Source organism: Coregonus lavaretus (genome assembly GCF_964263955.1).
Source record: "Coregonus lavaretus genome assembly, chromosome: 40".
Taxonomy (NCBI): Eukaryota; Metazoa; Chordata; class Actinopteri; order Salmoniformes; family Salmonidae; genus Coregonus; species Coregonus lavaretus.
This window is the reverse complement of record NC_140027.1, coordinates 2,568,734-2,589,853: the sequence shown is the minus strand read 5'-3', so window position 1 is coordinate 2,589,853 and position 21,120 is coordinate 2,568,734. Positions and strand designations below refer to the sequence as shown.

The window sequence follows — 21,120 nt, the reverse complement described above, 5'->3', positions numbered from 1 at the left end:
TGGCAACACATGAATGAAACATCTGGGGCACACACACACATATACACACACACACACACACACACACCTCTGGGGCTCCAACCTAAATATAGCCTGTTGAGCGTGGTGTAGGCCTACGCATTCACACAGACAGGAAATGTTGCAGGTCCTGTCCTCCCTCCGCACAAATAGGTGTTAAAAAAAACAATATGTTAGTGTGTGTGTGTGAGAGATGGAGAGTGTTGAAGAGAGAGAATGAGGGGGAGAGAGAGTGAGGGAGGATGGAGAGAGAGAAAGGCAGAGGGAGTGAAGGACAGTGTAGAAAGAGAGAACGAGTGAGAGAGAGACAGACCAAGAGTCAGAAAGAGAGCGAAAGAGAGAGGGGTGCATCAGCGACAGGAAACGTGTGGTCACCCAGTCAGTTGCTGAGGCAGCGCTGTTGTCCCTGTTGCTGTTCTTCCCCGTGTTGTGCTTTTCTTGCAGGGATCCCTCAAACTAAACCTCCATTTTGCTACTGTAGCCTCAGGAACAACCCCCAGGACAGCCTGAGGGAGTGGGAGAAAGAGAGGGAGAAAAAGATGAGAAAAAGATCAGCACAAAGAGAGATACAAGAAAACGGAAAGACAAAAAGAGAGAGAGAGAGAATGCAACATTAAACACAGTTCAAACAGGTTGCTGCTGTTACCTCACCCCCAAACATCCTCCTCCAAACCTCCAGCTCACTTTCCTCCTCCCCCTCTACCTCTCTCTCTCTCCCCCCCTCTCTCAGAACACTGCTACCTCTTTCTCTCGCTCCCCCTCTCTCAGAACACTGCTCCTCTCTCTGTCACCACCACCACCACCACCTCGTCACTACCTCCCAGTTAGAGGAAGTTCACTCAGTAAATTCACTTCACTATTCTCTCTGTCAGACCCTGCAGCAGCACGTTGAACACTGAGCCAGTGTGTCAGATATTAAACACCTCAGGGAACCTTTTGTGTATCACGGAAAAGAGGAACCTTTCTGGGAGGGAAAAGGTAGGGGGATTTGTTTTTTTGGCGGTTCACCTGTTTTGTGTGCTTTGGTGGGTAGGTACTGGATGGTGGATGTGTCTGGGATAGAACTGGAAGCTGCAAACTAATTGTGAACTTTCAGTATGAGAACTAACATTGAGAGAGAGAGTTTTGAGATAGAGAGAGAGCAAGAGAGACATTTTGGCATGCTCTCTGCCTCTGGCTTAGGGAACTGTTACAGGGTTTGTCAGATAGTCCTTTCTTTCCAAGTTTTGACTGGATCGGAAATGTTTCAACAGAACATTTGGTGCAACTTTATAGACCAACTGTTTTTATATCAGTATGGTGACATTCATTCATTTCAGCAGTGTCATTCTGGGTCAGGCTATTCAAAACTGAGGAAGTGATACAGTTAATTATACTGAGTATGTTTCACTTTTGTAAATGTCTTAGTATGCTGTTAGCTGAGGCATGTGGTGAAAGTCAAGTTGGTGGTATAGTTGTTGCAGAAACAATGCAGCATATTCTATTTGGCAATTTAATTCAAATTGAAAATTACTTTTATTTTCTTTCACTCTGGTATCTATCTCTAAGGCAAGTTACAGTAATACACTTTTTTATGCTCATGTTTATAACTCCACAGCAGTTTCACTAGTTGACTAGATCTGTCTTGTGTTGTGATGATGCATCCTGCGTGTATACTGTCAGTGTACTCATCACAGATCTGAGTATCAAGAAGTCATCGTCTTTCACTGTTGGGAACTTTCATTTGACATGATTGGCCATTTTACATGTGATGAGTGAAGCTGTCCCATAGACCTCAATACACCCTGTCATTTTAGCCTTTGTTATGGGGGATTGTGAGAAACAGGTGGGTAGATGACTTATCTCTACCGAACGCCAAAAAACGAACATGTGGGACGGGGTATAATTCTATTTGTGCGATGATAAACTAGACTGTGAGAAAGAGAAGCAGAGAGAGAGGTTGTTTATGAGGCAATGAGAACGATCAGCCATGCTCTATTTGAACAGTACTGTGACTGTGACCGCAGCACCTGCTGCTGAAACTCATTATGGTTAGTGTTATAGCTCAGGGTTGTGTGTGTGTGTGTGTGTGTGTACGTGTGTGTGTGTGTTTTTCGTGGTCAGGTCACTGGTTCTAACACCTCTGTGCCACAAGAATGTTCAGTATATCATTTAGGTCTATAGCCTTTTTCCTGGTTAAAAGCCCATGTCATCCCTCCGGTGGGTGCCGCTAACAGCTTTTACTTTCTTCCTGCCCCGTCCCTATAGACACCAGGCCGTGTCCCCACCATGCATGTGAGACATGACCAACAAGGCAGCCTGGGATAGCTTGAGCAGCCCCACGAACAGCATGGAGCCTATAGGTACTATATAGGGAATAGGGTGTCATTTGACGCGCCACGATTTCAACAGTGGCATGCATGTACATTTGATCCAAAATGGAACATTTGCTGTAGGACTTTTATTAACATTAACTCCTAACTTCTGACCCTCCAGGAAGCTGTGCCCCCTCGGCCTCAGAGTCGGACATCTACCGCAGCGTCCAGGCCGTGCTCAGGGAGCTGGAGAGCCAACACCCCTCCTCTGTGCACAATAAAGGTAAACCCACCAGTAGTTTCCACTAGACTCTTTATAGGGTTTACACACTGTTGTGTGAGCATGGCTCCGTATAAAGTCAGCCTGCTTTTGTTGCACATTGCTTATTTCCAGTCTGGTTTGGTCAGGGGTGTCGCTAGCGGGCTAGCTTCAACTGGTAGTGCTAGCTAGATGCATAGCAAGCTTCATCAAGTAACCCCCACATTACTGACCCTAAGCTTAATAAAGATACATATGGGTACCCTTACATCACAAGAGGCTGGTGAGGGGAGGACGGCTCATAATAATGGCTGGAATGAAGTGAATGGAATGGAACGTGTTTGTTACCGTTCCATTTATTCATTTTTCTTATTATTTTTTTGTATTTTACCCCCTTTTTCTCCCCAATTTTGATCTTGTCTCTGCAAGGGCTCGGGAGGCGAAGGTCGAGTCATGCGTCCGCCAAAATGCGCTTCTTAACACCCGCCCTCTTAACCTGGAAGCCAGCCGCACCAATGTGTCGGAGGAAACACCGTTCAACTGACGACCGATGTCAGCCTGCAGGCGCCTGGCCCACCACAAGGAGTCGCTAGAGCGCGATGAGCCAAGTAAAGCCCCCCCCGGCCAAACCCTGCCCTAACCCGGACAACGCTGGGCCAATTGTGCGCCGCCCGATGGGACTCCCGATCACGGCCGGTTGTGATACAGCCCGGGATCGAACCCGGGTCTGTAGTGACGCCTCTAGCACTGCGATGCAGTGCCTTAGACCGCTGCGCCTCTCGGGAGACCCGTTCCATTCATTACATTCCAGCCTGTCCTCCCCAATTAATGTGCCACCAGCCGCCTGTGCCTTACATACAAAGCATCTAGGTCTAAAATGGTCTAAAGGTCCCTGACTTGATCCTCTTTAATGTGCCAACCAGGCCTTATCAATCTGCCCAAACCACATGAGGATGACACGTAACGCTGCCTGCCAATAATCGGAAAATTGCACTTAGTCAGCTATTTGTTTTAGCCACAGTTTGGATTAGTTGTGCAATGGAACAAAGCATTGACACTGAGTCACACCAGCTATTTGTGTAGAGCTATGGAAACAACGGAGAGTGTGAGTGCTGTTTAGCGCCATGTCTGTGGAAATGTTTGTGCTGAGTGTGTGTTTTTCCATTTGAAGGGATGCTAAGATGGACGCTGCACAAGAAGGTTCGGAACAATCCTGCCAACAGTCTCATTCTGGTGAGAGTCGTCGTCAAGGAGCTGGAAAAGGTATGTCATCAATGTGTGCCATTAGACCATTCCGTGGCCTTATATGGAGAAATATACGGCTCTGGGCCATTTATTATTAGTCATTCCATTTGGAGTGTATCCAGTGCATATGGTACGTTAGATTTCACTGTAGTGTCAAGAAACATGATAAGACAATCAACGATTGCTACCCAAATAAACTTGTTTGCCACAGATGAAAAGAACACAGAGATTGTCAAGGACATTGTGCAACGATGTGAAACATGAATGTTATGTCTAGTGGAACCAGGGGCGGATTGGCCATCAGGCATTTCAGGCAAATGCCAGATGGATTGGTTTATTTTTAGCACAGTGGGTCTGTCAAACTTGTTTTTTTTTACGCAAAATGATCATTAACTTGCTAATAATGGGCCTGTGTGGAGGCCTCAAGGAAAATAATTGTCCAATGTGTTAGAAATGCCAGGGCCGATTTCTGGTCCCAGTCCGCCCCTGGTGGTAACAGACAAGCTATCTTCTACAGACAAACTTTGTATTAGTGAGTAACTGACTGACACAGTTTGTGTGTTTGTCTCTTGTTGTCTGCAGGCTGAGAGGGTAGATTGTCGGATACACATCATCCCCCTGCTCCACACACTCATCTATGCTGTCATACAGGTAGGTTCTGGGGCTTACATTACACAAAGAAACACCTGTCAGACATGATAACACCATCTTTACAGACCGACCTGTCTCAGGGTTGGCTGGGGAGGAGCTTTAATTTGGGGGATTGGATCATTTCCTATCACTGTTTTGATGATCTCAGATTTGATGAAGTCTTACTTCCTGTTAATCGTCTCTTATACTTCCTGGTCAGGCTAGGTCAGGACTCTGTCCTGTAGTAGACCTTTATCTCTTCTTTATCTGTTAGTGTCTTAAAGAGACAGTTCTTGTTGTTACCGGTTCATTACAGTAGAATATAATAGAATGGGATAGAATATAATAGAATGGGATAGAAAATAATAGAATATTACAAACCATTAACGATTGCTTGTTTTGGGAAGTTTGTGCAAGTATTTATGGAGGGAAATAGTACCATACTGTATTTGAGGGTTGTGTGTACCATACCAATTGTGTTTGGTGGTTTAGTTCAGTCTTAGGACAGCTGTGACTGACTGACAGTGCTAACTGTGCGTATATCTGTGTATGTTCCAGTCAGCATATCTTCCTGACGACCTGTACGAGCGGGTGTATGACTTCTGTAAGAGGCTACTTACCCTCCCCCAGCCCTACTGTACTGTCGGCCTCAGCTACACCAGACGCATGAAGACAGAACGCTACACACCAGGTACTGAAACCAACATACATCCTTGGTCTAGCATGTCGAATGATGTATTTTTTATTATGTATTAGATAAGACTTTATTGGTAGAATTTACTGTCTTCATAGGTGATCATCGTTTTACTGTAATACACTTTATAATGAAGAGGGATGTTTGTTTCAATGTATTCAATGGCTGTAGTACGAGAATGTCATGTGTTTTATCTGGATAGTAAATATTTTTGACCCACAGGAGTGCTGTATCAGAGGATGGTTGTAGCAGAGCAGAGCTTGAAGAATGTCTACCATCCGTTTCAGGAGAGGTGAGAGAACAACCTAACTTGATGTTGTATACACACGGTGACACAGAGAGAAGCCATTTTTCCTTATGGTATAGAATGATATGCTGTTTGTAGATAAAGTAGCTTGTAATAACAGCAGCTTGCATGTGAACTGCCAACCAAACAATCAGGGAACTGGTTAATCAAGGATAACCAAAGGCAATAACTCAATCTCTCCTATGGTCTCCTAGGGTGTTTGTGTTCGCCGATCCGGCGGTCTTCTCCGGCCCCCTCGGTGGGGCGCTGAGGTGGGACATCGAGGCCTCAGGGTCAGGGGGGTATCTGAACCCCCTTGACTACATGCGGAGCGTGGTCCAACACTCCATCCAGGCTGCTCTAGGTGGGGAGCTGTGCCACAGTCATAAACTGGCACAGGTACTGAAGGTCAGTGTGCTTGCGGTTGCGCTGCAGTTGGGTTTATGTTTGTATGTGATTCATGTCACACAGCCCAACATTGAGTTTCACTATGATGTTTCTTCTTCTGTTCAAGTCTTTGTTCTTTCGCGTGATGATGGGTTTCAGGGTAAAAGTTATTGTTAAAACCCTTCTTTTACTTTGTTTTATTTCTTTATTTGTCCATCCACCCCTCTTCGGAGAACAAAAGGAACTTCGTTTTTATATAATTTTTTTTTTTTTTTACATGTACATTGTACACACATTTTACATATACAGCACTTTTTACACCGTAGAAAAACCTTTTGGGTTTGACTTCTGTTCTAGAGTAAAGAAACCTGTTTTATGGTCTTGATAGTTACTTTGATGTTTACTTCGGTTTGACTTTGGTTTTGTCGTGTCATTTCACAAATGTTGCTGTGTTCAAAGTTTGTTCAAAGTTATCTAAATCAATATCACTTTGTGTTTGATACTAGTTTCTATTTCAGTGTATTGCGCAATCCCCTTTGTAGCAAAGCTCAGTAAGCTAGAAGGTCTCTACTGGTGCCTCATACATGCCATCTCAGTCATATTCAGCAACACACTTAACCAGAGATTATCTATAATGACTCAACAATGTGTTGTTTAGTTGTGTTGTTCCATGATCTAACAGAGGTTGGCACCATTCTTAATAAAACACACACACACATACTTACACACACTGGTCCTAATATAACACTCATCTCAACAGGATGTCTCAAACTCAGACTTCCAGATGTGTTTGTCTGGACACTGGTGGCCTTTCACCTGTATTCTATTGATAGACGGTGTGTGTGTGTGTGTGTGTGTGTGTGTGTGTGTGTGTGTGTGTCTGTCTGTCCGTCCGCATCCATGTGTCTCCACGTGTGTGTCTGTTTGTGCGTGTGTGTGTGTGGCAGGAAATGGGCCAGGACGTGGAGCCGTACTTCCAGGAAGTGGTGGCCAGTCTGGAGCAGAGTGTGGAGGAGGGCAGCAAGGGGGAGGGGGTGATGCTGAGGGGGAGACTGGGACAACTCTACAGAGAGATCCTCACCCATACTGACACATCAGGTACTGTATCCTTATCATAGAGGGGTCATCTTTTGACAAGTGAACATGGAGGGGTACTATAGATTACAGCTGGTACATGTATACAGTGGGGAAAAAATGTATTTAGTCAGCCACCAATTGTGCAAGTTCTCCCACTTAAAAAGATGAGAGAGGCCTGTAATTTTCATCATACAGTGAGGGAAAAAAGTATTTGATCCCCTGCTGATTTTGTACGTTTGCCCACTGACAAAGACATGATCAGTCTATAATTTTAATTGTAGGTTTATTTGAACAGTGAGAGACAGAATAACAACAAAAAAATCCATAAAAACGCATGTCAAAAATGTTATAAATTCATTTGCATTTTAATGAGGGAAATAAGTATTTGACCCCTCTGCAAAACATGACTTAGTACTTGGTGGCAAAACCCTTGTTGACAATCACAGAGGTCAGACGTTTCTTGTAGTTGGCCACCAGGTTTGCACACATCTCAGGAGGGATTTTGTTCCACTCCTCTTTGCAGATCTTCTCCAAGTCATTAAGGTTTCGAGGCTGACGTTTGGCAACTCGAACCTTCAGCTCCCTCCACAGATTTTCTATGGGATTAAGGTCTGGAGACTGGCTAGGCTACTCCAGGACCTTAATGTGCTTCTTATTGAGCCACTCCTTTGTTGCCTTGGCCATGTGTTTTGGGTCATTGTCATGCTGGAATACCCATCCACGACCCATTTTCAATGCCCTGGCTGAGGGAAGGAGGTTCTCACCCAAGATTTGACGGTACATGGCCCCGTCCATCGTCTCTTTGATGGGGTGAAGTTGTCCTGTCCCCTTAGCAGAAAAACACCCCCAAAGCATAATGTTTCCACCTCCATGTTTGACAGTGGGGATGGTGTTCTTGTGGTCATAGGCAGCATCGATCCAGGCAGAGCCAAAGAGCTCGATTTTGGTCTCATCTGACCACAACACTTTCACCCAGTTCTCCTCTGAATCATTCAGATGTTCATTGGCAAACTTCAGACGGCCCTGTAAATGTGCTTTCTTGAGCAGGGGGACCTTGCGGGCGCTGCAGGATTTCAGTCCTTCACGGCGTAGTGTGTTACCAATTGTTTTCTTGGTGACTATGGTCCCAGCTACCTTGAGATCATTGACAAGATCCTCCCGTGTAGTTCTGGGCTGAATCCTCACCGTTCTCATGATCATTGCAACTCCACAAGGTGAGATCTTGCATGGAGCCCCAGGCCGAGGGAGATTGACAGTGCTTTTGTGTTTCTTCCATTAGCGAATAATCGCACCAACTGTTGTCACCTTCTCACCAAGCTGCTTGGCGATGGTCTTGTAGCCTATTCCAGCCTTGTGTAGGTCTACAATCCTGTCCCTGACATCCTTGGAGAGCTCTTTGGTCTTGGCCATGGTGGAGAGTTTGGAATCTGATTGATCGATTGCTTCTGTGGACAGGTGTCTTTTATACAGGTAACAAACTGAGATTAGGAGCACTCCCTTTAAGAGTGTGCTCCTAATCTCAGCTCGTTACCTGTATAAAAGACACCTGGGAGCCAGAAATCTTTCTGATTGAGAGGGGGTCAAATACTTATTTCCCTCATTAAAATGGAAATCAATTTATAACATTTTTTACATGCGTTTTTATGGATTTTTTTGTTGTTATTCTGTCTCTCACTGTTCAAATAAACCTACCATTAAAATTATAGACTGATCATTTCTTTGTCAGTGGGCAAACGTACAAAATCCGCAGGGGATCAAATACTTTTTTTCCCTCACTGTAGGTACACGTCAACTATGACAGACAAATTGAGATTTTTTTTCTCCAGAAAATCACATTGTAGGATTTTTTATGAATTTATTTGCAAATTATGGTGGAAAATAAGTATTTGGTCACCTACAAACAAGCAAGATTTCTGGCTCTCACAGACCTGTAACTTCTTCTTTAAGAGGCTCCTCTGTCCTCCACTCGTTACCTGTATTAATGGCACCTGTTTGAACTTGTTATCAGTATAAAAGACACCTGTCCACAACCTCAAACAGTCACACTCCAAACTCCAAGACCAAAGAGCTGTCAAAGGACACCAGAAACAAAATTGTAGACCTGCACCAGGCTGGGAAGACTGAATCTGCAATAGGTAAGCAGCTTGGTTTGAAGAAATCAACTGTGGGAGCAATTATTAGGAAATGGAAGACATGCAAGACCACTGATAATCTCCCTCGATCTGGGGCTCCACGCAAGATCTCACCCCGTGGAGTCAAAATGATCACAAGAACGGTGAGCAAAAATCCCAGAACCACACGGGGGGACCTAGTGAATGACCTGCAGAGAGCTGGGACCAAAGTAACAACGCCTACCATCAGTAACACACTACGCCGCCAGGGACTCAAATCCTGCAGTGCCAGACGTGTCCCCCTGCTTAAGCCCTGTCCAGGCCCGTCTGAAGTTTGCTAGAGTGCATTTGGATGATCCAGAAGAGGATTGGGAGAATGTCATATGGTCAGATGAAACCAAAATAGAACTTTTTGGTAAAAACTCAACTCGTCGTGTTTGGAGGACAAAGAATGCTGAGTTGCATCCAAAGAACACCATACCTACTGTGAAGCATGGGGGTGGAAACATCATGCTTTGGGGCTGTTTTTCTGCAAAGGGACCAGGACGACTGATCCGTGTAAAGGAAAGAATGAATGGGGCCATGTATCGTGAGATTTTGAGTGAAAACCTCCTTCCATCAGCAAGAGCATTGAAGATGAAACGTGGCTGGGTCTTTCAGCATGACAATGATCCCAAACACACCGCCCAGGCAACGAAGGAGTGGCCTAGCCATTTCAAGGTCCTGGAGTGGCCTAGCCAGTCTCCAGATCTCAACCCCATAGAAAATCTTTGGAGGGAGTTGAAAGTCCGTGTTGCCCAGCGACAGCCCCAAAACATCACTGCTCTAGAGGAGATCTGCATGGAGGAATGGGCCAAAATACCAGCAACAGTGTGTGAAAACCTTGTGAAGACTTACAGAAAACGTTTGACCTGTGTCATTGCCAACAAAGGGTATATAACAAAGTATTGAGAAACTTTAGTTATTGACCAAATACTTATTTTCCACCATAATTTGCAAATAAATTCATTAAAAATCCTACAATGTGATTTTCTGGATTATTTTTTCTCATTTTGTCTGTCATAGTTGACGTGTACCTATGATGAAAATTACAGGCCTCTCTCATCTTTTTAAATGGGAGAACTTGCACAATTGGTGGCTGACTAAATACTTTTTTCTCCCACTGTATAAGTAGTTGTACATTTTTTACATAGGGCTTATTCAGATAAATACTGCCAATGCTGTCAATTGTGTTGGTGTGTCTTCAAGCTGACACATACCGTTCAGTGCAGCAGTCACTAACTTCGGGAACGTTATTAATAGATCGCTCTATAGCAGTCACTGATGTTGGGAATGTTATTAATAGATTGCTGTATAGGTCAGCTGATATTTCACACTGTATTCCTCCCCCCCCCCACCCTTTAAGACGGATGTACAGTGTATTTCCCTTTTCATCCATATTTATTATTCTCATCATAACAACTATCCTTCAAATGGACCTCTCTCACAGACCAGCTGTGAAGCCATATACTTAGTTTAGGGCAGGGGGACCAGGAAGTAAGCGGGTATTGTGTTGTTTTTGGTGTCATTGTGACAGTGTGGGCTCTTCCTGGTTTAGACATATTGTCGTCCGGTGGCGGGGGATCCCTGTGTGACACGCCACTTCCCAACCCGGAGATGAGCTTCCACCTGTGGCAGGAGGATGAGGAGATCTGTGAGTGGCGAGATCTGTTGTTTATACACACCCATGGGAACTCATGTACACACCAATGGGAGAACTCTGTTACATCAACTCTGTTATTTTTTTCTCAAAAAGGGTAGGGGTCAAAATTATTGACACCCCTAAAGATTCTTAGAAATAAAGTAGTCAAAAGTTTAGTATTTGATCCCATATTCCTAGTACGCAATGACTACATCAAGCTTGCGACTCTACAAACGATTGGATGCATTTGCAGTTCGTTTTTAGTTGTGTTTCAGATTATTTTGTGCCCAATAGAAATGAATGGTAAATAATGTATTGTGTCATTTTGGAGTCACTTTTATTGTAAATAAGAATATAATATGTTTCTGAACACTTCTACATTAATGTGGATGCTACCATGATTATGGATAATCCTAAATGAATCGTGAATAATGATGAGTGAGAAAGCTACAGAGGGTCAAAGATGATGATGATTATTATTGTCATTATTTTAATTATTTATTTTATACAGTCATTATTGCTAATCTTTATCAAGGGTGTCAATCATTTCGGACCCCACTGTATGTTAAAAGGGTTCACCCAATGCGAACTTCCAATACTATAGCTCTTTTTTGTCTCACTGCTTCATGTTCTCATTGACCTGCATTGACATACATTTTACAGCGATACAGTAATCTAATTCCTATTTCTCTGATGTCACGTCTTCCAACAGGGCGCGAGCTGGCCAAGTGTGTGCGCTCCAGCTCCATGTCGTCGGAACACTTCTGCCTCGACCAGGAGACCGACTTTGACCTCGCCGACCTCCCCGCCGACCTCACTTCCTCCTCCGCCATGCCCCGCCACTCCGTGATGTCCAACGACAGCGGCATCGAGAGGGATCTTCCCCCTGGGGTTGAGCCATCAGTGGTAGAACCCTCTGGTGGTTTGGAGGAGGGGGAGGCCAGGTTAACCCGACGAGGAGGCATCAAGATGAGGCCGTCAGTCACGGACCATATGGCCCTGATGCAGGACGCTCTGGAGGAGAGTGGGAGCGTGGCCGGGGGAGGGGCAGCCATTGGAGGGGGGAAACTTCAGAGGAAGGCGGGGTGCAGCGGGACCCCCTCATTCTCCAAGCAGCAGAGGCACTTCACGGCCCGGATCGTGGTGATGGGGGATGACAGGGTGCTGGGGAAGCTGGCTAAGGCCTTCTACTTTCTCAGGTGAGGGACAAGGATCATGGGTAATGTAGTCTGGGAGACTGCATGTAGTTTGTAGTGGATATTAGATATATTAGAATGGATACTGGATATGATAGATTTCTGTTAGAAATTATCATAGTACAGTTTTTGGAGACAGTTCCACCTACAACATCTCAGTTTGGTTAGCCTTATACTATGCTGTTGAAAATGTTTTATTTCCTAATGTCCAAAAATGGAATCGGAAACTAACAGTCCATATTTGCATTTCCATGGTCTAGTCAGGAAGAAGAAAGTTGAATTGAAAACAAGACACATTAATAGTTAATGCGTCAGAAATATACAATGGGATTATTCCGACTAACTCAAGACTGGTTATTACAGCCATTTTGGTTTCCTGTGTAGCATGGTTTTAGGGTTTATTAATCATTGGTTTCCCTCTGCAGGAAAAGGGAAGCGCGTCGTCTCTTTCTGACGATGAAAGTCAACTTCCAGTTTTACTACATCCCTGTCTGTGAAGATACCAGTCCCACCTGTCCTGTCAAAGTAAGACCACAAACTAACACCTCACTCCTATCCGTTTACAACCTGTCAAGAGACAAAGATATGACTCATTTCAGTGTTTCAGTATGTGATCACCCACACACAGTATGTGAAATGATCACATCAAAAGAATGTAGGTTGAAATGGCAGATTTGGGCACTAATAAGGGCCTATATTGGAACATAGTGGCTGTACAGTAATATGCTGTAAATGACATCAGAGCTCAGGCTCTGTGCTTCACAGCGCTGTATGGGTTTTGACTGACAGCTGTTCTGAACTTCAGCACCACGCGCAGCAAGAAGTTGCCCCCATCCCTCCTGCTAGTTGGACAACTTTTGAAATGTTTTGTTGTCTGAGTGAGGGAAATTCTGTCAATTAAGAGGACTCGATGTATTTTGAAAGATAAGATGTTGAGAATTATAATAAATACTACTTTGATGTCATACAAGCAAAACACCAAAATGTCAAAATGTGCACTTCACATTTCCATATCATAAAACTCATGTAATATACTGTCAAAATGTATGATCACTATGTTTGATGTACAGTTACAAGATGACATCAATCAATCAAATGAATTTATAAAGCCCTTTTTACATCAGCAGATGTCACAAAGTGCTATACAGAAACCCAGCCTAAAACCCCAAACAGCAAGCAATGCAGATGTAGAAGCATGGTGTCATACCCTGGGTTGTTCTGAACAGAATCTCACTTGGCAAAAACTGGTTGAATCAATGTTGTTTCCACGTCATTTCAACAACAACAAATATATGTGATGATGTTGAATCAACGTGGAAAACTGATTGGATTTGAAAAAAGTAATCAACATAAGGAAATTTCTTTTTTTCACCCACCTTTTAACCTAAATCTAATGACGTAGTGAGATTTTTTGTTGATTTCACGTTGAATTCACATTAGTTGACAACTCAATCAAATGTAAATCAAAACTAGACGTTGAAATGACGTCTGTGCCCAATGGGATGTTTGTCTATTATGAAGAAAATCCGTCACGGAACACGCAGCTGAATGCACCTGAATGCACGCATGACTCCTTTCGATGCGCACCAAAATTACGATATGTTCTCTGAATTGCCCTGTGAAAGCCTAACACTGTAAGATCGTATTTTATAACTTAGCTAGTCATGTTGGCAATAGAACAAGCTTTCAAATGATGACCACCTGACCCAGATTGCGATTTATAATGGTCCGTCTTTGGATTGCGTAAACAACAACAGTAATTATGTGATGGTGGTGATGCAGTATTGTGTTCCAAACAAAACAACTACAAGTCTGCTTGCTGTAGTTCCTCAACGGCACAGCTAGGAGAGCTCAAAAAAGCACCTTATAGTTGAAGACTCTTCTTTGAGTCATAAAAATGCATTGAAATTAATTAGAAACTGAGCACACTTTGGAGAGGTGTGTGGCCCCTTGGAGACAATTTTTTTTGTCTTATGTTGCACCTACCCCACATTTTCCAGTAATATTCTTATCATGTTATTGAATGTATTCAGAGTATTTTTTAGAGATTCTGTTATCAATAAATGTGGCGAAAAGTACAGTAAATGTAAAATGCGCATAAAATCAACAGTGTAATGTTTGGATTCAATCTTGAGTCAGGTGAACTGTGTCCTCAACTTTGGTATTATAATTTTCCCATAATCTACAAACTGTTCCCTTTCAATTGCTACCATGGTCATGCATATTTTTGTTTATATTTCTTCTGTGAGAAGCATTTCAATTTAGCCCTATCCATATAGGCCAATTCCCACAAGTGTAAAGGGTTAAGGTTGTTCTCTGGTTTTACACTTAACTTGGCTGTAGTTGAGTAACCCTAACAGTTTAATACAGTAGTGTATCTATAATAGACCATGTTGTACTTCTCTATCAGGAAAACCTCTCCCCATCCCGGGACAACCCCTGTGCCCTGGGTTCCTACTTGGGAATGGTGGATCCATGGTACGACTGCAACATCAACAGTCTGGGCTCCATGATCCCCAAGCTGGCCAAAATGGTACAGTAACCTACTGTTTCTACGTTATGTTGAAATGACAGCATCAAATAGTGTTTCTGTTCTCTTTTGATACTTTGATTGCGCCTGCCTGGAATTATAGATGGATAGGGTTTGCACTTTCAGGACTATTCCATTGGTTTCATTGGACCAATCAAGTGTAGCTTTCAGGATTTTATGAGTAAACAAAATACTAGTCTAATCTAAAGTAGGTCTGATCTACAGTAGATAAAGTTATGTGTGGTTATGTTGAATGTGGTTTATGCTCTGCAACTGGGAGTCGGGACCATAAAATAAATGTCCACAAATTACTGTTTGCATGTTGCTAGGCATCTTGAATGATTAGCAAAACAAAAGGAAATTGCACAGTACTTTACAGTAGTTGCTTGCTTACAGGAAGTGAAAAACACATCTGTGGGCTCTTATCGAAACTAACAAGCTATGAGTACTGTATGCAAATAGTTTTGCTGTTATTGGTCATCAGCATTTAGCTGGATAGAGGGAAGAGAAACTGAATGACACAGTATCGGGAAAGACAGGGAAGTATTGCGGGGGAAAAGATGCTGTAGTTTCCAATCAATAATGACCTATAATGAATTACAATATGAGGGAAATAGAACAAAAATAAGTTGACGCTGCAAAGTAAAAAAGCCTTGGCGCAAACAAACTTCCAGAAGTAATCAAGGCACTCATGTAGTGGAAAAATGAAAAAGCCTTTATTGCAACGTGTCGGTGGGTTTTTTATTATTGTCATGCATAAGCTGTAAAACAATAAAGGCTTTTGAATTTTTCCACTACATGAGAGTGCCTTGATTACTTCTGGAAGTTTCTTTGCGCCAAGGCTTTTCCGGCATTGTTTACTATCCAGCATTAACCCCTTATTTCTTCTATAGTATCATCCCATGATCAAAGAGCACAATAAACAAAACAAACGCTCCTCTCCTGTGTCTCTACATCAGTGAAATATAGTTCCTTCCAAAACATGATCATTCAGTGTATTAAAAAGCTACTTTTATTTGTACCCCTATCTGTCTTGGTCAACCCCAGGCTCCATACTAACATGAGCCTATCTCTCTCCAGCAGTCCAACAGCAGCAAGCAGGCAGAGCCAAACCCCTTTCTGTCTGATGTCATTTCCTACTATGTGCGGACCGGACTGCAGCCTGTTTACTTCACCATCTATTCTGTCAAGGTGAGGAGACATAGGATGCATCTGAAATGGCACCCTATTCAGATCCCTGTGGGTCCTGGTCCAAAGCAGTACACAATAAAGGGAATAGGGTGCCATTTGGAACACAAACATAGCCATATGCTTTACAAACAGCTCTGGTCATCGCCTAAATACTATAGAATCTCTCTACCACTGTCTGTTGTTCATTGTGTGATATAATGACAGTTAAGTCTGCAGCAATGGACTGAGCATAGTTTACGTTTAGTCCTCTAGCATGTTCATGATTATCAGTCCTCACTCATAGACCAAAAACACCAAATGCAAGAGTGCACATTATCTGAATTGTAATATATTATAAATATATGCCATTTAGAAAACGCTTTTATCTAAAGAGACTTACAGTCATGTATGCATACATTTTTACATACGGGTGGCCCCAGCGGGAAACAAACCCACAACCATTGGTGTTGCAAGCGCCATGCTCTACCAACTGAGCCACGATTGTCCGATTAAAAATCCACTGGTGTTTGTTTGTCATCCTCTTGACTATGTTCTAGATCTCCTTCTCCAACCTGACCAAGGACCCAGTGGAGGACGTGTTTCTCTCTCACTTAGAGCTGGACTTCCCCGAGTTCAAACAGTCCCCAGCTACTTTGAAAGGTAACATTTAGCCTGTGTACGCTGATCGCTGCACTCAACATTCTCTGCATCTGATGTTTTTTAAACTGATTTAAAGTGTGTGTGTACGTGTGTGCATGCATTGGTGTGTGCACGTGTGTATGTCGCTCGTCCGGTCTGATCACGTCTGTCCTCCCTCTCTCAGCCATGACCATCAAGCAGAAGAAGAACACTGGAGATGTATGTGGTGCTGTCGTCTCTGTAAACTACACAAAGGTCAGCGAAGTTCAACCGTGTTTTTAACATTACCTCATCAATGTACATCAATGTAAACGCTAATGATTGATACTGTTGATGCAACGTCTGTTTGTCTCTGTTTAGAGTTTTGAACTGCTTCATGAGTGTGAACTGACCTGAAGAGAGATCATATAACCTGTATTTGACGTTTAGCTCTATTTTGATAGTGTTTGTGATTGATACTGTTCATGCAATGTCTGTTTGTCTCTGTTTAGAGTTTTGAACTGCATCATGAGAGTGAACTGACCTGAAGAAAGATCATATAACCTGTATTTGACGTTTAGGTGTTAGTTTCTCTCTATGACCTCTGACCTGTGTCTCTGTCCTCCTCTCCAGGTGTCGTTGAGTGGTAGAGACGTAGATAAGGGTATGTCAGTGAGGACCTCAGGTGCTCAGATTAGTGCCATTCCCTCCAATGAAACTGAAGGTATACAACACTAAATATCACACACAATACCGCTATTAATATAATTAATTGATAGATTCAACTGTATTATGATCAGTGGTAGCTGAGTTGTCACCCATTGGGCACAGACGTCAATTCAACGTCTATTCCAAGTTGGTTCCACGGCATTTCATTGAAATGACGTGGAAACAACGTTGATTCAACCAGTGTGTGGCCAGTGGGCAAAGTCACAGTGTAAAAAAGTAGTGCATGTTCATGCTGTTGCAATTGATACAATTGTGTGAATGTAAAAATAAGTTCTGAAATGTCTACTACTTTTCCCATATTATTCTGTATATTTGTTGAAGCCTGGCTTATGTTCTTGTTCCTTTGTTGTCCTCAGATCTGAACTGTCTTACAGTAGCTTTCAACGAAACTAAACCCAAGAACACCATGGTAAGTTTACACAATTTTAACACAAAGACTTCTGTTAGTGAAGGTTGTCATAAAATTCATAAACATATTTACTTAATCCTCTTGATGTTCTTGGGTCTCCATATTGTTCTTAAGATCCCAAAGGCCTGGTTCGCTTTACTAAGCCTTGTGGCCACATCGCTTATGAACTCATAAACCTAAAACCAAACCTAACACATCAACTTCATTCCACAGGAGGCCAAGATCCGTACCTGTAACATTAAGATCAGAACCCTGGAGATGAAAACCTTTACTGTGACCCTGGACAAAGACTCTAGGAGGACCTTCAAAGACGTACAGAGGTGAGTGCTGTTGGTGTAGCTGTTGCCAACGGTAGGCCTACCATGTCAACTTTAAATAGATGAAAACAGGTCAGACAGTGGTTTGGTGGATAGACAGATGATCTTGTTACCAGAAGGTTTCTTTTGAACCATGTTGGTCTAACCTCATTTGATTTGCCCTAGTCATACTGTATATGTTTTAGCTACATATGCACATATTATATATATTGTGTCATGTTGCAGTATAAATTATATATATTGTGTCATGTTACAGTATAAATTATATATATTTTGTCATGTTACAGTATAAATTATATATATTGTGTCATGTTACAGTATATATTATATATATTGTGTCATGTTACAGTATATATGTTATATGTAAATAACTAAATGCACATATATGCTTTTAAAAAGTGTCATATTATAATCCTCAGTCAATGTTCAATGTCACTAAAGCCCAAAAAAAACGGGCAAACATACTTATCTAACGCTCATAATTTGACATGTCCTCTATCAATGAATTCATTTCCAGCATAGAGATCACCCCCTGTCTTGATCCTGGGTACTGTGTCCAGAGGACCATGCGGTCCAAGTTCAGTTTGGGGGAAGAGGAGAGGGACGCTGGCCTCAGCAAGTACATGAACAAAGGACTTCCTCTTCCAATCAACACCTTCGCTGGTATCATCAACTGACTGATCCCACAACCATCTGGATGGACTCTCCTATACAGAGACTGAAGGGTTGAGACCATCCACATTGTATGACGATCACGGATGCGCTCAGTACTCAAAACAGAGCCTCAGTGTACCTTGAGGGGATGTGGAAAGAGAACCCGGGTGGCAGCTAAGGGTAAGCCAGGGTTATTTACCTGGTGTAACCTTGACAAGAAAACCAATTGAGTCTGACAAGTGTCAGATGTGTCAACAAACAAATGAATATGCCATGGGTATTGGATCTCGTTTCTGCTTGTGACAGAGTTTTATCATATACTGTACCCATGGGCATATCTCTGACTGACAGCATTGTCAAAGAACAATATTGCCTCTACAATTGACAAGTTTATGAGAGTGTATGAGGCATGAGAGTGAAGCTGAGGTGGTATTAGCTCCTAGATAGGCTTTAGCTCAGAGGGCTAACATAAACTTGACAACCTGGGTTCAAATTCTGGTCCGTCTGAAGAGTAGCCCACCCTCCCAATCATCCATCCCTTGACGTCAGGGTTGGGGTGAATTCCATTTCAATGCAGTAAAGTTATGGAGTAAACTGAAATTCCCATAGGAATTGACTGAATTGAAATGGAATTGATCCAATTTTGCTTGCCATGTAAACACACTACCTGCTGCTCTTTGTGTTCCAACACTGAATCACCCTGGGAGGGACATTTTCATTACTAAGCTTGGCAGAAGAACGACTTAAAGATAGTTTGATGTCTTGGTGCGCTAACAACAGAAGCTCTTGAAGCAGTCACTTGTTGGATTAACCAGTTCTTTAAAAAACAGGTTCCATTTAAAGGTGCATATAGCCTACTACAGGCCAAGTCTGCTCTCTGAGCTCATCTAAGTTCTTATAAGTTAGCCATAAAGGTTTGAATGCACTGTGCACAAGCCTTCAGTAAAAACATGACACAAAAGAACAGGCACCTATTTTAAGATCCCTATAGAACATGTTGCATGACAGGAAACTGACTGGGGGGGTTTCAATGTCTGGTGGCTTTCTGCTTATGACTTTGTATGCTATAATAACCTGTGATGTGATATCCAATGTGGTTGATATTACCATGCTAGGAGGTCTATGCTAAAATGAAAGTAGAACTCGGAGCCCTTCGCTTGTTTCAAGGTCTGAATTTATCGAGCCTAACTTGAAGGTGATAGAACACAGTCACCGCTGAAAGACATTGGCTGGTTTACAATAAATCATGAGGTGATGGGGACTAGTTATCATAAATGCACCCAGAAAAAGTATGTAGATGAGAAAGAGAGAGAGACACTGACTGACTGATTGACTGAGGCCACATCTATAAAAGCCACTGTCATCATTACCATTCTCTTATGTCAAGAGAATACCATTGAAAAAAACGAGGGTCTCAAAGAGAATTTGGTAACTTAATTCATTTGATTATGGGGTCTGATCACCAGCCAGTATGTTTGTAATGCATCATCAATCATCAATAGACCTTTTTGCACACTAGTCTATTTTAAAATGTAATGTATGTAAGACAAATCATTGGAGTATGGTATCATTGCAATTACTTGTTTAATAGTGGTGTAAATACATGTATTTGATATAATTACTGTATATTTTATATAAAAAGAAAGAATTTGAATCTGTTTACTTTTTCTTAAATTAGATATGAATGAGCTGATTATTCTATTCTTAAAGGGATAGTTCACCCAAATTACAAAATGACATGTTGGTGTCCTTACACTGTAAGCAAGCAGTCTATGGACAAGGTATGGCAGAAATAAATACATGCCTTGGTTTAGTTTTCCTGACACTGTTTCCACTGCTAACGTTTTAGCATTTAAGGCACAAAAATATACAATACCAGTCAAAAGTTTGGACACACCTACTCATTCAAGGGTTTTTCTTTATTTTTACTATTTTCTACATTGTAGAATAATAGTGAAGACATCAAAACTATGAAATAACACATATGGAATCATGTAGAAACCAAAAAAGTGTTGAACAAATCAAAATATATTTTATATTTGAGATTCTTCAAAGTAGCCACCTTTTGGCCTTGATGACAGCTTCTCTCAACCAGCTTCATGCCTTTCCAACAGTCTTGAAGGAGTTCCCACATATGCTGAGCACTTGTTTGCTGCTTTTCCTTCACTCTACGGTCCAACTCATCCCAAACCATCTCAATTGGTTTGAGGTCGGGTGATTGTGGAGGCCAGGTCATCTGATGTAACACTCCATCCCTCTCCTTGGTCAAATAGCCCTTACACAGCCTGAAGATGAGTTTTGGGTCATTGTCCTGTTGAAAAACAAATGATAGTCCCACTAAGCGCAAACCAGATGGGATGGCGTATCGCTGCAGAATGCTGTGGTAGCCATGCTGGTTAAGTGTGCCTTAATTCTAAATAAATCACAGACAGTGTCACCAGCAAAGCACCCCCACACCATCACACCTCCTCCTCCATGCTTCATGGTGGGAACCACACATGCGGAGATCATCCGTTCACCTACTCTGCGTCTCACAAAGATACGGCAGTTGGAACCAAAAATCTGACATTTGGACTCATCAGACCAAAGGACAGATTTCCACCGGTCTAATGTCTATTGCTCGTATTTCTTGGCCCAAGCAAGTCTCTTCTTCTTATCGGTGTCCTTTAGTAGTGGTTTCTTTGCAGCAATTCGACCATGAAGGCCTGATTCACGTAGTCTCCTCTGAACAGTTGATGTTGAGATGTGTCTGTTACTTGCACTCTGTGAAGCATTTATTTGGGCTGCAATCTGAGGTGCAGTTAATTGCCAATTT

The 21,120-nt window shown here is 42.5% G+C and overlaps 1 protein-coding gene across 1 annotated transcript; it reads left to right on the top strand.

The window, feature by feature from the left end:
- The first annotated feature begins 921 nt into the window (after nucleotides 1-921).
- LOC311113320 (phosphoinositide 3-kinase regulatory subunit 6-like) lies at nucleotides 922-19,893 on the top strand. The gene is made up of 20 exons (XM_084156542.1): nucleotides 922-996; nucleotides 2,266-2,360; nucleotides 2,494-2,595; nucleotides 3,743-3,834; nucleotides 4,399-4,467; nucleotides 5,005-5,137; nucleotides 5,363-5,432; nucleotides 5,642-5,834; nucleotides 6,761-6,911; nucleotides 10,599-10,694; nucleotides 11,395-11,881; nucleotides 12,304-12,403; nucleotides 14,289-14,411; nucleotides 15,489-15,599; nucleotides 16,136-16,238; nucleotides 16,402-16,472; nucleotides 16,830-16,920; nucleotides 17,282-17,334; nucleotides 17,548-17,654; nucleotides 18,169-19,893. Exons 2-20 carry the CDS (start codon nucleotides 2,300-2,302, stop codon nucleotides 18,326-18,328), a joined length of 2,373 nt encoding a protein of 790 aa, XP_084012668.1. The 5' UTR covers nucleotides 922-996; nucleotides 2,266-2,299; the 3' UTR covers nucleotides 18,329-19,893.
- The last annotated feature ends 1,227 nt before the right edge of the window (nucleotides 19,894-21,120 follow it).